The following is a 15,375-nucleotide window of genomic DNA, read 5'->3' on the forward strand; positions in this document are numbered from 1 at the left end:
AACATACTTGACCGGTTTTTACTAAAAAATAAGCGACAATTCGTGTTTGAAACACACCATCTTAAAAAATCGAATTAACATAAACATGGCTTATTATTTTAAAGACATTTATATATGTAGGTGTGTACTGTACAGGCGTTTTTAAGTGGTAAATCAGCGCCCTCTGTCGGCTAAATGTGTTCAGTTCCTCCAACTTGTGTGCGTATAGATGCCTCATTAGTGGCTGTTAAGCCGTCCGCCATATTGGAACGGTCAAAACATCGTCCGTGAACACTCGAGAGCCAGTTTTCTGGGAGTCTGCAACCGTAGTTGGATGAATGTCTATATCAAAAGACATCAGCAGACGATTTTGCTAAACTAACACACGAAGGCGTCAGCGAATACAACATTAAAAGGTTACCATACTATAAAACCCTATAATATTAAGCGAATACGTATAGAGAATACATTCTAACATGAGAAAGGTTATCCCATTTCTTCAGGACATTAAATCTCAGCGGTTTCACAACCAGAATCTGCGCGATCATTGAATCGAGTGACGACACGCTGACCGTTCCAAGATGGCGGGCGCGCCGACGTGTCTGGATTAGTCGAATTTGGCTTCTACGTAAACACATCTATGTGTGTGTGTGTTTAGATTCGGTTCTCAGAATCAGTAGAGCGACAGTATGACTGACAGTCCGGATGAGGAATATCTGATCTGTTTAAAGTCCTGAAATGCGCTTTAGTGAGACGAAACTGCTGTCAAAGAGCTAAAAATGCGATTTAACGAGAAGGAGCTGGTGTTCCTGAGCCGCCAGCCGTCAGAGAGAGCGGCCGAGCTGGGCATGAGAGGCCCGAAGAAAGGAGACGGTAACAGCCCATAATTTCTCTCCAGTTTCTACAAGACGCGCTCAAAACTAGACCGAATCAACGACAGGACTAGAAGACTCTCCCCTTTTTACGATCAATGTTATGATTCGAAGTAGCATTGTTGCATACTAACTTACTCGTACTATTTCTGGCTTGTAAAGATATGACACCAATGATAAAAGTAATATGCTATTCCGAGTACAGCCTATTAATTGCTCATTTAGTCAGTATTCGTACGCGAACTGCGGGTCACGTGACCTTCACTACGCGCACGCTGATAGGTAGTTGCTGCATTTGCATAAAGTTAATCTCGTTTGACTTTTTCGCCTCAGAAATCGCTTCCATGTTAGAAATTACATTTATAATAAATTAAGTTGTCTGGAAGAATGCAACAAAACGACAACATTTGTATGTGTGTCGCAAACAATACCCAATATTACGCACTATGTATAGTCAATTAGCTTTATACGTTTATTTATAATTTGATTAACACTTTACTATCGCAACTGATGCTGGTAGGTCACATGACGGTAACAACATCGGATGTAGTACATCCAAATTTCATTGATACTATACAAAGCATACTTTTTAAACGATTTGTGAAGAAAATTAAGTATTTTTTTGCACTTTAAATTTATACTTCAAAAACCGCATTGAATAGTGCGAGAGTACGAGAATTGGGACGCACCAATAATAATTTCTGCGCAATACGATAAAATCATATTGAGAAAAGTGAGGTCCACAACACAACTATAACGAGGACTGATATCGTTGGACTCTTATTCAGAACGATTTTTTAAAGCTGATGAACGATAAAAACATTGACAGAAAGGATCAGAATCCTCCCAACAGGAATTTAAAGCGACAGTGCACGCATACAAAAAGTTATCGTCTGTTTGTGTGGGTGCTAATATAGTTAACGCTATATCTATAGTTATCGTTCTTAATCGGACAGGGATTTAATTGTTAGTAGGTGTTCCAACTGCATCAGCTGGCGAGTCACATGACCTCCACTACGCAAACTTCAATTGGTAGTATACGAATTTGCATAAAGTTCAACTTTTTGTCTCAGCTTGTCCACTTAAGATTGCCAACATTGAAAATGAAATTATAACGAAGCTGTCATGATGCAACAACACTATAATACAGGAAAGATGATCAACGAAACCGTCAGACACGCTGATAATAATTTCTACGCAATGCGAGTTCCATAACACAACTATAACGAGGACTGATATCGTTGGAATCTTTTTCAGAACGATTTTTTATTTTATTTTATCTGATGAACGATAAAAACATTGACAACAGCCAATCAATTGGTAGTTGCTGAATTGTGACAGAACTTGACGCCCTGTTATTATTAATGATGCGTTTCTACGCTACACAATAAAATCTGACAGGAATTGAATCGCTGTTGGTCGTTAATAGGTTCAAAAGCATCAGCAGGCGGATCATGTGACATGCACTACGTGCGCTCCCATTTTTTGAACGCATTGTCAGATCAGCAATCATTCAGGAAAAATTTTATAATCAATAATAATAAGCTTTATTTTATATAGTGCATCTAATTCTGAAAAATTAAGTTTTACAATACAAACTAATACAAATATTAAAAACACCTGGACGATTTCCGCGCGCATTTAACGCCTCGTGACTAAACAAAGGGCGCCAATGTGAGTGTGCACACCAACACGCAAAACAGCAGATGTAAAAGCGCCATTTAAAAAAACTTTTGGGTTCGTTTTTTTGTTTTGACGCTCGCGTTAAAAACTGGCAAACCAATGAGATCAGTGCTTTAGTTGACGTGCCTGGAGCTGCTGAAGTTACAGTAAAACACCACTTGGTGGCGCTCAAGCACAAAACGGTCTTGCCGAGCACACACTGATACGACCAAGAGGAAGTAGACAAAGAAGATGAGCTGCTAATGCTGCTTGCCAGTTAGCAAAAGTGTGTGAATGGTTTTGGTAGAACGTAAATACCGTCTCTCTTCTTCTTCTTCGTGACGAGCGAGTGTCAGAAACGTAAAGTAGCGCAGCGCCACCTTGTGGACCGGGAACGCCATCATCTCCTGAATGTGCATTCACTCGGCGCATCGCCAATGAAAATTGATTGGGTGTGAACACAAAGACGCGCCGAAAAACGTTGGCGATAAGCACGCGCGATATTCGTACAGGCCTTAAACCAGTTTTATGTTCGATTTTAGCCGCGTTTCCACCGCAGGAACTTTCCCCAGGAACTTTGGGCTGGTACTCGGTGTGTGAGATTATAATAACTTCGACGTTCGTGGATCAATAGTTCTGTGTTGGTAATTTTTATATTTATTTATTTTTCTGTGGGCGGACATGCAGTAGTTTAAACTAATTTATGTCCTATACAATGGCTATTTCAACAGCTGTGAATGATGAATGCGGAATCAAAATGAATTCAATTCATTTATTTTGAAAAACACAAAATTAACAATAAAATGCACCCAAATTATTAATAAAAACATAGGATAAAAGCATTCAAGACGTGCTCAGCATCATTAACGTTACTAGACGCATAGATATTTCAGATGATTAAGGAAAGATACCAAAATCACAAAGGTATAAATATTAACAAAAGTAATTAAAGTAGACTGGGTAATGTTACTTAAAGGTAGGATTTGGTTAAAAAACTTTTTTTCCAAATTTGTTTAAGCTTTCTTTATATATCAATACATAATTAAAATGTAAGTACTCTGAAAAAGAAAGTATGAAAATTGAGTGTCTGTAGACCTTTCACGACTGTTTTAAAGACAGCTCATTATTTCCATTCACTCCACCTTCTCCCTTCTGGGCTCTTTCCAAAGCCACGCCCCCAAAACACATGAACGTGCCACGCCCACCGCGATCAGCTTTAACATTATTAACATTCATTATTAACCTGAGGCGAGCGAGAAGAAGTGCATGTAGTGACATCATGTCAGAATCACATGTAATAAAAAATCTAACTTTATCATTATGATTATAAACAAATAAGATGTCTTTTAGTACTCACTCTCAAGCTAGAATAACGATACTGGTAAAGTTTAAAATACACACACAACACAGTGTCTACGACACACACAGATACAAGATGTAAACATAGGTAGAGTATATAAAAACAAACCAAGGGCCGAAATAAAGTGCAGGTAAAGTTCCCGGTGAACATGGTAGAAGAGTTTAGACAGAGCGTAGTAGCTAAAGCTAACTTAGTTCTAAAAAAAGTTCCTGGATGCGGTGTACTAGCTTTTACACATGCATTTTGTTATCTAAAGTTACATTTTGCGAAATTCAACACGACAGCGATCAACTTGAGCTAAGCATATCGAGTATTTATCATCTCTACTAATGGCTCGCTAAGTGTATAACATTGTAACTTTATGCTAATTAATGTTATGTTAGCTATATTAGGCAGCTACGTGTGCTAGTGAGACATGCTTCATGAAAACATAAACCAAAAAAATTTATAATCAGAATGAAAGATGACCTGTCCAGCAGAAATACAGCCTCTTGAACTCAAACGGGTGCGTCAGGGTTGCCAGGTTTTCACAACAAAATCCGCCCAATTGCTACTCAAAACTAGCCCAAAACAAGCACAATCATGTTTCTCCAGTAAAAATCGCATTTGGGGGGTAAAATATGTGTCTTTTTGGTAGAGCTGCCTGCTAAAATTCACAAATCCCGGGGCAAAATATCACATAATTGGGGTCGCTTCAACCCGCGGACATGAAAAACAGCCGCGGCAACAGTGATGAAGTAGCCCTTGGCAACACTGGGGCGCATGTGGGCGGATCCTGTAGCAAAAGCGGTGGTTGCCATGGTAACGAGAGAGAGTGACAGTCGCCCAAGCCAATCACTTGATTCGGCCCGAACGAAAATAATGAGCGGTGTTTATTGCAGATTAAAAAGTCTAGAGTCACTCGATTTTTATACTCTCTTTTTCAGAGTACTTACATTTTAATTATGTATTGACATATAAAGAAAGTTTAAACAAATTTGGACAAAAGTGTTTTAGATCATTCTTACCTACCCCACCTTTAACCAATTTGAAGCAGTTGTTGAACTTTTTTTATATATAACTTACGAGAAACAGAGAGAAATGTCGACACGTCCTCTCCAGCAGCTTGAATGTTCCCCGTTGTCATGGCAACTCTCAACGGCCACCAGGACTTGTACAGTTTTATAAAAGCTATTCATTATTTGTCGTAAAGTGTAAGAATCACCTCAGAAAAATAAATTCTTCTGTCAGGCGCAGTTGAAGCCCATGACAAACGCTGTCAAGATGAGATGGTGTAGCCAGGCTATGTCTGTGTCATTATTCCAGCATTATGTTCATAACATGTTACGAAATAAAACGTTTAATACCTCAGAAAAATGAACTTTCCTCTCTTGTCAACATTAGCCTGGTGTGAGCGCGCCGCTGTATATCACGTCACAGAAAGACGTACACTCATTAATCGGATCAGATCGTTTACATGGTGGAATTTTTCATGGAAAGGTTTATCCCACCCCTCTCAAACCCATTACAATTTCATTCGGTTTGGCCATTTTTATTCCGATTGAGGTGTTTATATGGAGCATTTTCATTCGGATTGGACTTTTAAACCGATTACAGTAATCCATGTAAACGCACCTAGTATCGCACTAAAATGATTCCTGTCCGTCTCTGACTGGGAGGAACAGTCGCGCAGTCCTACATCTCTGGCCTAATTTGCCTAATCTTCACGATACTTTAGACCGCAGTGGAAACGCAGACAGTAGCAGGTCTGGGGGGAAAAAAGTTCCTGGTACAAATTGTTCCGGGTAATTTCGGTGGAAACGGGGCTTTTGACTGTGCAACACTAGACTGGTCTGTTTGAGGCGTAACCGAGTCTGACTTCTCCTCTGTTTCCCTCCACAGTTGTGAAGAAGCGTCTGGTGAAACTAATCGTTAATTTCCTGTTTTACTTCCGCACCGATGAAGACGAGGTGAGTGCGAATATCAACACATGCGGTCAGTGTTGCCACAGTTACTTTGAAAAAGTAATCTGATTACTGATTACTCCTTTAAAAAGTAACTTAGTTACTTCACAGATTACTTGATTTTAAAAGTAACTAAGTTAGATTACAAGTTACTTTATTAGTTACATTCAGCATTTGCCGACAACACCCCTGCCGCCTCAACATAGAAATGACAACAGTTTTTGCCAACACTCTATTGGAAGTGCATTTTTAACAGTAACGTCAACAATGTATCTCCTGACATTTTAAGTTGAAATTAAAAAATATTTCCTGAATTAAAAAAAAACATGTTTTAATAAAAAATGTAATAAAGACAGTCTTTCTTGACTTCACTTAATATAAATACTCTCCCCGAGACGCAAGAAAAAAGCAAAAATATATATTTTTACTAAGGAAAATTACTAAAATAGTAACTCACAGTGACTTTAATCTGATTACTAGTTTGGAAATAGTAACACGTTAGATTACTCGCTACTGGAAAAAAGTAGTCGGATTAGAGTAACGCGTTAGATTACTCGCTTCTGGAAAAAAGTAGTCGGATTAGAGTAACGCGTTAGATTACTCACTACTGGAAAAAAGTTGTCGGATTAGAGTAACGCATTAGATTACTCGCTAATGGAAAAAAGTAGTCGGATTAGAGTAACGCGTTAGATTACTCGCTACTGGAAAAAAGTAGTCGGATTAGAGTAACGCATTAGATTACTCGCTACTGGAAAAAAGTAGTCGGATTAGAGTAACGCATTAGATTACTCGCTACTGGAAAAAAGTAGTCGGATTAGAGTAACGCATTAGATTACTCGCTACTGGAAAAAAGTAGTCGGATTAGAGTAACGCGTTAGATTACTCGCTACTGGAAAAAAGTAGTCGGATTAGAGTAACGCATTAGATTACTCGCTACTGGAAAAAAGCAGTCGGATTAGAGTAACGCGTTAGATTACTCGCTACTGGAAAAAAGTAGTCGGATTAGAGTAACGCATTAGATTACTCGCTACTGGAAAAAAGTAGTCGGATTAGAGTAACGCATTAGATTACTCGCTACTGGAAAAAAGTAGTCGGATTAGAGTAACGCGTTAGATTACTCGCTACTGGAAAAAAGTAGTCGGATTAGAGTAACACGTTAGATTACTCGCTACTGGAAAAAAGTAGTCGGATTAGAGTAACACGTTAGATTACTCGCTACTGGAAAAAAGCAGTCGGATTAGAGTAACGCGTTAGATTACTCGCTACTGGAAAAAAGTAGTCGGATTAGAGTAACACGTTAGATTACTCGCTACTGGAAAAAAGTAGTCGGATTAGAGTAACACGTTAGATTACTCGCTACTGGAAAAAAGTAGTCGGATTAGAGTAACACGTTAGATTACTCGCAACTGGAAAAAAGCAGTCGGATTAGAGTAACGCGTTAGATTACTCGCTACTGGAAAAAGGTAGTCGGATTAGAGTAACGCGTTAGATTACTCGCTACTGGAAAAAAGTAGTCGGATTAGAGTAACGCATTAGATTACTCGCTACTGGAAAAAAGTAGTCGGATTAGAGTAACGCGTTAGATTACTCGCTACTGGAAAAAAGTAGTCGGATTAGAGTAAAGCGTTAGATTACTCGCTACTGGAAAAAAGTAGTCGGATTAGAGTAACGCATTAGATTACTCGCTACTGGAAAAAAGTAGTCGGATTAGAGTAACGCGTTAGATTACTCGCTACTGGAAAAAAGTAGTCGGATTAGAGTAACGAGTTAGATTACTCGCTACTGGAAAAAAGTAGTCGGATTAGAGTAACGCGTTAGATTACTCGCTACTGGAAAAAAGTAGTCGGATTAGAGTAAAGCGTTAGATTACTCGCTACTGGAAAAAAGTAGTCGGATTAGAGTAACGCATTAGATTACTCGCTACTGGAAAAAAGTAGTCGGATTAGAGTAACGCGTTAGATTACTCGCTACTGGAAAAAAGTAGTCGGATTAGAGTAACGCGTTAGATTACTCGCTACTGGAAAAAAGTAGTCGGATTAGAGTAACGCGTTAGATTACTCGCTACTGGAAAAAAGTAGTCGGATTACAGTAACGCGTTAGATTACTCGCTACTGGAAAAAAGTAGTCGGATTAGAGTAACGCATTAGATTACTCGCTACTGGAAAAAAGTAGTCGGATTAGAGTAACGCATTAGATTACTCGCTACTGGAAAAAAGTAGTCGGATTAGAGTAACGCATTAGATTACTCGCTACTGGAAAAAAGTAGTCAGATTAGAGTAACGCATTAGATTACTCGCTACTGGAAAAAAGTAGTCAGATTAGAGTAACGCATTAGATTACTCGCTACTGGAAAAAAGTAGTCGGATTAGAGTAACGCGTTAGATTACTCGCTACTGGAAAAAAGTAGTCGGATTAGAGTAACGCGTTAGATTACTCGCTACTGGAAAAAAGTAGTCGGATTAGAGTAACGCATTAGATTACTCGCTACTGGAAAAAAGTAGTCGGATTAGAGTAACGCGTTAGATTACTCGCTACTGGAAAAAAGCAGTCGGATTAGAGTTACGCGTTAGATTACTCGCTACTGGAAAAAAGCAGTCGGATTAGAGTAACGCGTTAGATTACTCGCTACTGGAAAAAACTAGTCGGATTAGAGTAACGCGTTAGATTACTCGCTACTGGAAAAAAGTAGTCGGATTAGAGTAACGCATTAGATTACTCGCTACTGGAAAAAACTAGTCGGATTAGAGTAACGCGTTAGATTACTCGCTACTGGAAAAAAGTAGTCGGATTAGAGTAACGCGTTAGATTACTCGCTACTGGAAAAAAGCAGTCGGATTAGAGTAACGCGTTAGATTACTCGCTACTGGAAAAAAGCAGTCGGATTAGAGTAACGCGTTAGATTACTCGCTACTGGAAAAAAGTAGTCGGATTAGAGTAACGCGTTAGATTACTCGCTACTGGAAAAAACTAGTCGGATTAGAGTAACGCGTTAGATTACTCGCTACTGGAAAAAAGTAGTCGGATTAGAGTAACGCGTTAGATTACTCGCTACTGGAAAAAAGCAGTCGGATTAGAGTAACGCGTTAGATTACTCGCTACTGGAAAAAAGCAGTCGGATTAGAGTAACGCGTTAGATTACTCGCTACTGGAAAAAAGTAGTCGGATTAGAGTAACGCGTTAGATTACTCGCTACTGGAAAAAAGTAGTCGGATTAGAGTAACGCGTTAGATTACTCGCTACTGGAAAAAAGTAGTCGGATTAGAGTAACGCGTTAGATTACTCGCTACTGGAAAAAAGTAGTCGGATTAGAGTAACGCGTTAGATTACTCGCTACTGGAAAAAAGCAGTCGGATTAGAGTAACGCGTTACTGACATCACTGATGGCGATGGTCACATTGGTCTTAGTTTGACTGGCTTGTGTTTTCAGCCAATCGGTGCTCTCCTGCTGGAACAGTGTCGCGTGGAGAGAGAAGACGATCAGGCTTTCTCTATCGGTAAGAGTCACAGATTCACACGTTTGTGCTTTCCTCATATCCTCCATTGTTGCGGCTCCTCTCTTCCCAGTCTGTCAGTAACGCTCTGTTTACTTCCTGTCTCTATGAAGCCCCGCCTTCTGAAAAGCACACTGTGCTCTGATTGGTCGGCTGGAGCAGTGTGTTGTGATTGGTGTTTGGGAAATGCCCCTCCCCTTACCATAACCGACCGTTTCAACACACAACTAACTAACTCAACTAGGCCACGCCCCTTTATTCTGAGTATGAATTATTATAATGAGGAATATTCTTGCTTGTTTTCCAGTGTTCCTGGACGAGGCTGAGAGGAAGTATTTGTTCGAATGTGATTCTCAGGAACAATGTGTCGAATGGATCGACGCTATCATTAAAGCCAGGTGTGTGTGACGCTGACATTACCCATCATCCTGTGCGTTTCCTGATTTATAACCCTAATCTGCTTCTGTCTCACAGTTATGAATTCATGCGCAAGAACCTGATCTACTACCGCACAGAAATCCACCGGCTGACTGGAAAGGTGAGGGAATCAGTGTTTCTGAACGAATCTCGAGTGAATGATTCAATGACTCACTTGTTTCATTATTGGATGAATCAGTGTTTTTGAATGAATCTCTTGAATGAATGATTCAATGATTCACTTGTTTCATTACTGGATGAATCAGCGTTTTTGAATGAATCTCTTGAATGCATGATTCAATGACTCACTCATAAAGACTTCACTTGTTTCATTACTGGATGAATCAGTGTTTTTGAATGAATCTCTTGAATGAATGATTCAATGATTCACTTGTTTCATTACTGGATGAATCAGCGTTTTTGAATGAATCTCTTGAATGCATGATTCAATGACTCACTCATAAAGACTTCACTTGTTTCATTACTGGATGAATCAGCGTTTTTGAATGAATCTCTTGAATGCATGATTCAATGACTCACTCATAAAGACTTCACTTGTTTCATTACTGGATGAATCAGTGTTTTTGAATGAATCTCTTGAATGAATGATTCAATGATTCACTTGTTTCATTACTGGATGAATCAGCGTTTTTGAATGAATCTCTTGAGTGAATGATTCAATGACTCACTCATAAAGACTTCACTTGTTTCATTACTGGATGAATCAGCGTTTTTGAATGAATCTCTTGAATGCATGATTCAATGACTCACTCATAAAGACTTCACTTGTTTCATTACTGGATGAATCAGTGTTTTTGAATGAATCTCTTGAATGAATGATTCAATGATTCACTTGTTTCATTACTGGATGAATCAGCGTTTTTGAATGAATCTCTTGAATGCATGATTCAATGACTCACTCATAAAGACTTCACTTGTTTCATTACTGGATGAATCAGCGTTTTTGAATGAATCTCTTGAATGCATGATTCAATGACTCACTCATAAAGACTTCACTTGTTTCATTACTGGATGAATCAGTGTTTTTGAATGAATCTCTTGAATGAATGATTCAATGATTCACTTGTTTCATTACTGGATGAATCAGCGTTTTTGAATGAATCTCTTGAGTGAATGATTCAATGACTCACTCATAAAGACTTCACTTGTTTCATTACTGGATGAATCAGTGTTTTTGAATGAATCTCTTGAATGAATGATTCAATGACTCACTCATAAAGACTTCACTTGTTTCATTACTGGATTAATCAGTGTTTTTGAACGAATCTCTTAAATGAATGATTCAATGACTCACTTATAAAGACTTCACTTGTTTCATAACTGGATGAATCAGTGTTTTTGAACGAATCTCTTGAATGAATGATTCAATGACTCACTCATAAAGACTTCACTTGTTTCATAACTGGATGAATCAGTGTTTTTGAACGAATCTCTTGAATGAATGATTCAATGACTCACTCATAAAGACTTCACTTGTTTCATTACTGGATGAATCAGTGTATTTTCGAACGAATCTCTTGAGTGAATGATTCAATGACTCACTTGTTTCATTACTGGATGAATCAGTGTTTTTGAATGAATCTCTTGAGTGAATGATTCAATGACTCACTCATAAAGACTTCACTTGTTTCATTACTGGATGAATCAGTGTTTTTGAACAAATCTCTTGAATGAATGATTCAATGACTCACTCAAAGACTTCACTTGTTTCATTACTGGATGAATCAGTGTTTTAGAACGAATCTCTTGAGTGAATGATTCAATGACTCACTTGTTTCATTACTGGATGAATCAGCGTTTTTGAACAAATCTCTTGAATGAATGATTCAATGACTCACTCATAAAGACTTCACTTGCTTCATTACTGGATGAATCAGTGTTTTAGAACGAATCTCTTGAGTGAATGATTCAATGACTCACTTGTTTCATTAATGGATGAATCAGTGTTTTTTAACAAATCTCTTGAGTGAATGATTCAATGACTCACTCATAAAGACTTCACTTGTTTCATTACTGGATGAATCAGCGTTTTTGAACGAATCTCTTGAATGAATGATTCAATGACTCACTCATAAAGACTTCACTTGTTTCATTACTGGATGAATCAGTGTATTTTCGAACGAATCTCTTGAGTGAATGATTCAATGACTCACTTGTTTCATTACTGGATGAATCAGCGTTTTTGAACAAATCTCTTGAATGAATGATTCAATGACTCACTCATAAAGACTTCACTTGCTTCATTACTGGATGAATCAGTGTTTTAGAACGAATCTCTTGAGTGAATGATTCAATGACTCACTTGTTTCATTAATGGATGAATCAGTGTTTTTTAACAAATCTCTTGAGTGTATGATTCAATGACTCACTCATAAAGACTTCACTTGTTTCATTACTGGATGAATCAGTGTTTTTGAACAAATCTCTTAAATGAATGATTCAATGACCCACTCATAAAGACTTCACTTGTTTCATAACTGGATGAATCAGTGTTTTTGAACAAATCTCTTGAATGAATGATTCAATGACTCACTCATAAAGACTTCACTTGTTTCATAACTGGATGAATCAGTGTTTTTGAATGAATCTCTTGAATGAATGATTCAATGACTCACTCATAAAGACTTCACTTGTTTCATTACTGGATGAATCAGTGTATTTTCGAACAAATCTCTTGAGTGATTGATTCAATGACTCACTTGTTTCATTACTGGATGAATCAGTGTTTTTGAATGAATCTCTTGAGTGAATGATTCAATGACTCACTCATAAAGACTTCACTTGTTTCATTACTGGATGAATCAGTGTTTTTGAACAAATCTCTTGAATGAATGATTCAATGACTCACTCAAAGACTTCACTTGTTTCATTACTGGATGAATCAGTGTTTTAGAACGAATCTCTTGAGTGAATGATTCAATGACTCACTTGTTTCATTACTGGATGAATCAGCGTTTTTGAACAAATCTCTTGAATGAATGATTCAATGACTCACTCATAAAGACTTCACTTGTTTCATTAATGGATGAATCAGTGTTTTTGAACGAATCTCTTGAGTGAATGATTCAATGACTCACTTGTTTCATTACTGGATGAATCAGCGTTTTTGAACAAATCTCTTGAGTGAATGATTCAATGACTCACTCATAAAGACTTCACTTGTTTCATTACTGGATGAATCAGTGTTTTTGAACAAATTTCTTGAGTGAATGATTCAATGACTCACTCATAAAGACTTCACTTGTTTCATTAATGGATGAATCAGTGTTTTTTAACAAATCTCTTGAATGAATGATTCAATGACTCGCTCATAAAGACTTCACTTGTTTCATTACTGGATGAATCAGTGTTTTTGAATGAATCTCTTGAATGAATGATTCAATGACTCACTCATAAAGACTTCACTTGTTTCATTACTGGATGAATCAGCGTATTTGAACAAATCTCTTGAGTGAATGATTCAATGACTCGCTCATAAAGACTTCACTTGTTTCATTACTGGATGAATCAGTGTTTTTGAACAAATTTCTTGAGTGAATGATTCAATGACTCACTTGTTTCTTTACTGGACAGTGTTTGAATCAAGATCACAATCTTTTAACGATTAATAATACTGATAATGCTTTGATGTAATGTGTGTTTTCCTGCAGGATCCACTAGAGCAGTATGGGATATCAGATGAAACACGCTTTCAGGTCAACAGTGGTCTTCCTCCTCTGCCTTCGCCTCCCACATAAACTCCCACAATCCTCTGTTTTGGTGTTTTTTGCTTGTTTTTTCTTCAGTCTGCCAGTATCCATCACTGTACATTCTGACCTCCTATAATCTTTTTATTTGCAAATATGTAATATTACTGTAATGAATGTCTGCTGAGTTTGAGCCAATTGCAATAAAAATTTCTTCCCAATAAGGTCATAGTTAATGAGGATGGCCGGAAATGGGTCGTCTCTTTAAAAACTGATCTCAGCACCTTTATTGCCTTTATAACTGTGATGTTTAAAGGTGTGCTCACGCATGCATTAGTGCACTAAAGAGGGCTTTTCCCAGAAGCACTGAAGCTTTCATTGTGCCTATGAGTTTGTATAATAGTCTGAATTCACTTCAAAAATCATAAGAAAAAATAGAAATTATATTTTTGCATAAAGAACATTAAGCCTGCATTATGACTATTAAATTGTGAAATCATTTTCATGATATTAAGCGCATTTACCCAGCAAATTAAATTAATCGTCAAATTAAAAATGTAAATTACACTGTAAAAAAATATTCAACTCAAAAAAGTAAGTGCTCGCACTGCCTAAAAAGTAAAAAATATAGGATAAAAAATATAATTTATATATTTTTAAATAAAATATATAAAAGTTTAGTCAACTTTGAATAATACTAAGTGACAACTTGGACGAAACTTAAACTTACAGTGTATTTTACAAATGCACAACATAATTATTTATCATAAATGCAATAATTAGTCTATAAACGCAGGCTTTATTTACTTTATGCATAATTTAATTTAGTATTTTTTCCTTTTGGTTTTGAGACGACCTGAATATTTCACGTGTTTAAACATTGCATTCACAAATGTGCTCTTTCATTAAACGAGAGGGTTCGTGCATCAGAATGTGAGATTATGCACTTGAAATGATCATTTAGATTTCATAATTTATATATGTTTCTCATTTCAATCTTATTTTTTGTTAATAAAGCTCTTTTAAAAGATACCAGTGCTTTTGGTTTAGTGCTGATTTACCCACTAACAGTCTCTTCAGACGCTACGCAAGGAAATGCTCATATAATATGAATGAAAATCTGCCGGTGGGGTCAGAAAAATAATCTGACCGATGTTTGTTGTTGTTTTAAAGTTGCACTATGTTAAAGCATTTACATATTGTAAGTGCTGTAAGTACTCAACTGAACAAAATATATAACAAAATATATGCAAAATATATTTTACTGAAAAAATCTTACATAGTGCACCTTTAAGTACAAAATCACTTCATTTTGATGCATTTCTTCAGTAAACAGTATAATATCTGAGTCATTTTGCTTCTTCAAGTAAATGCATCTTGATTTAAGAATGTTTAGATGTAATTTTTTGCACAATAACACTCAAATTCTGCTGCTCACGCCTTAATCAGTGCAACAGATAATGCTAATATTTTCTTTTAAACACCACAAATGAGTCGTTTTATAAATGCAACATATTCAGACTCATTTTCACAAGAGGTGAAGAAACAGAAAATGAGCTCAAATATGATCTCATGTGTTGATGCTTGTGACGCATCTGAGGTTATTTCAGGAATTAGCGCATGTGGCTAGCGGTTAGCTGACTGTTTGTTGTCATGTTTTTAATCAGCTTTTAAAATGTTGCATTAAAATGATCAAACAAGATGGATTTTTTTCCTAGAGTGACAAACACAAAATTAATCAGATGCATTGATAACACTCACTGTTTGTGCTTCTGATTCCCGCCAATTATTGATGTCACTTCCGGGAGGATGATGTCATTAAGAAAGTGCCTTTTGTTAGTCATGTGACCCTGGAGCTCAACACCAGTCATGTGTCTCAAGGGTAAATCTGTACCAATAGCCAACAATACATTGTATGGGTCAAAATTATACATTTTTCTTTTA

The 15,375-nt window shown here is 37.1% G+C and overlaps 1 protein-coding gene across 1 annotated transcript; it reads left to right on the top strand.

Moving 5' to 3' along the window:
* Positions 1 to 559: 559 nt before the first annotated feature.
* Positions 560 to 14,044, top strand: plekhj1 (pleckstrin homology domain containing, family J member 1). Its single transcript, XM_079819719.1, has 6 exons — positions 560 to 852; positions 5,755 to 5,822; positions 9,244 to 9,310; positions 9,615 to 9,705; positions 9,782 to 9,845; positions 13,396 to 14,044. The coding sequence occupies exons 1-6, from the start codon at positions 759 to 761 to the stop codon at positions 13,480 to 13,482; spliced, it is 471 nt and encodes a 156-aa protein (XP_079675845.1). The 5' UTR covers positions 560 to 758; the 3' UTR covers positions 13,483 to 14,044.
* The last annotated feature ends 1,331 nt before the right edge of the window (positions 14,045 to 15,375 follow it).

Source organism: Gobio gobio, assembly GCF_949357685.1.
Source record: "Gobio gobio genome assembly, chromosome: 6".
In the NCBI taxonomy this organism is placed as follows: Eukaryota; Metazoa; Chordata; class Actinopteri; order Cypriniformes; family Gobionidae; genus Gobio; species Gobio gobio.

Excerpts from the sequence above, each read along its gene's own strand:
- plekhj1 (XM_079819719.1), top strand. The coding sequence starts at position 759 with ATGCGATTTAACGAGAAGGAGCTGGTGTTCCTGAGCCGCCAGCCGTCA. Across the intron at positions 853-5,754 it reads AGGCCCGAAGAAAGGAGACG|TTGTGAAGAAGCGTCTGGTG; the intron begins GTAACAGCCCAT and ends TTCCCTCCACAG. Across the intron at positions 9,846-13,395 it reads TCCACCGGCTGACTGGAAAG|GATCCACTAGAGCAGTATGG; the intron begins GTGAGGGAATCA and ends GTTTTCCTGCAG.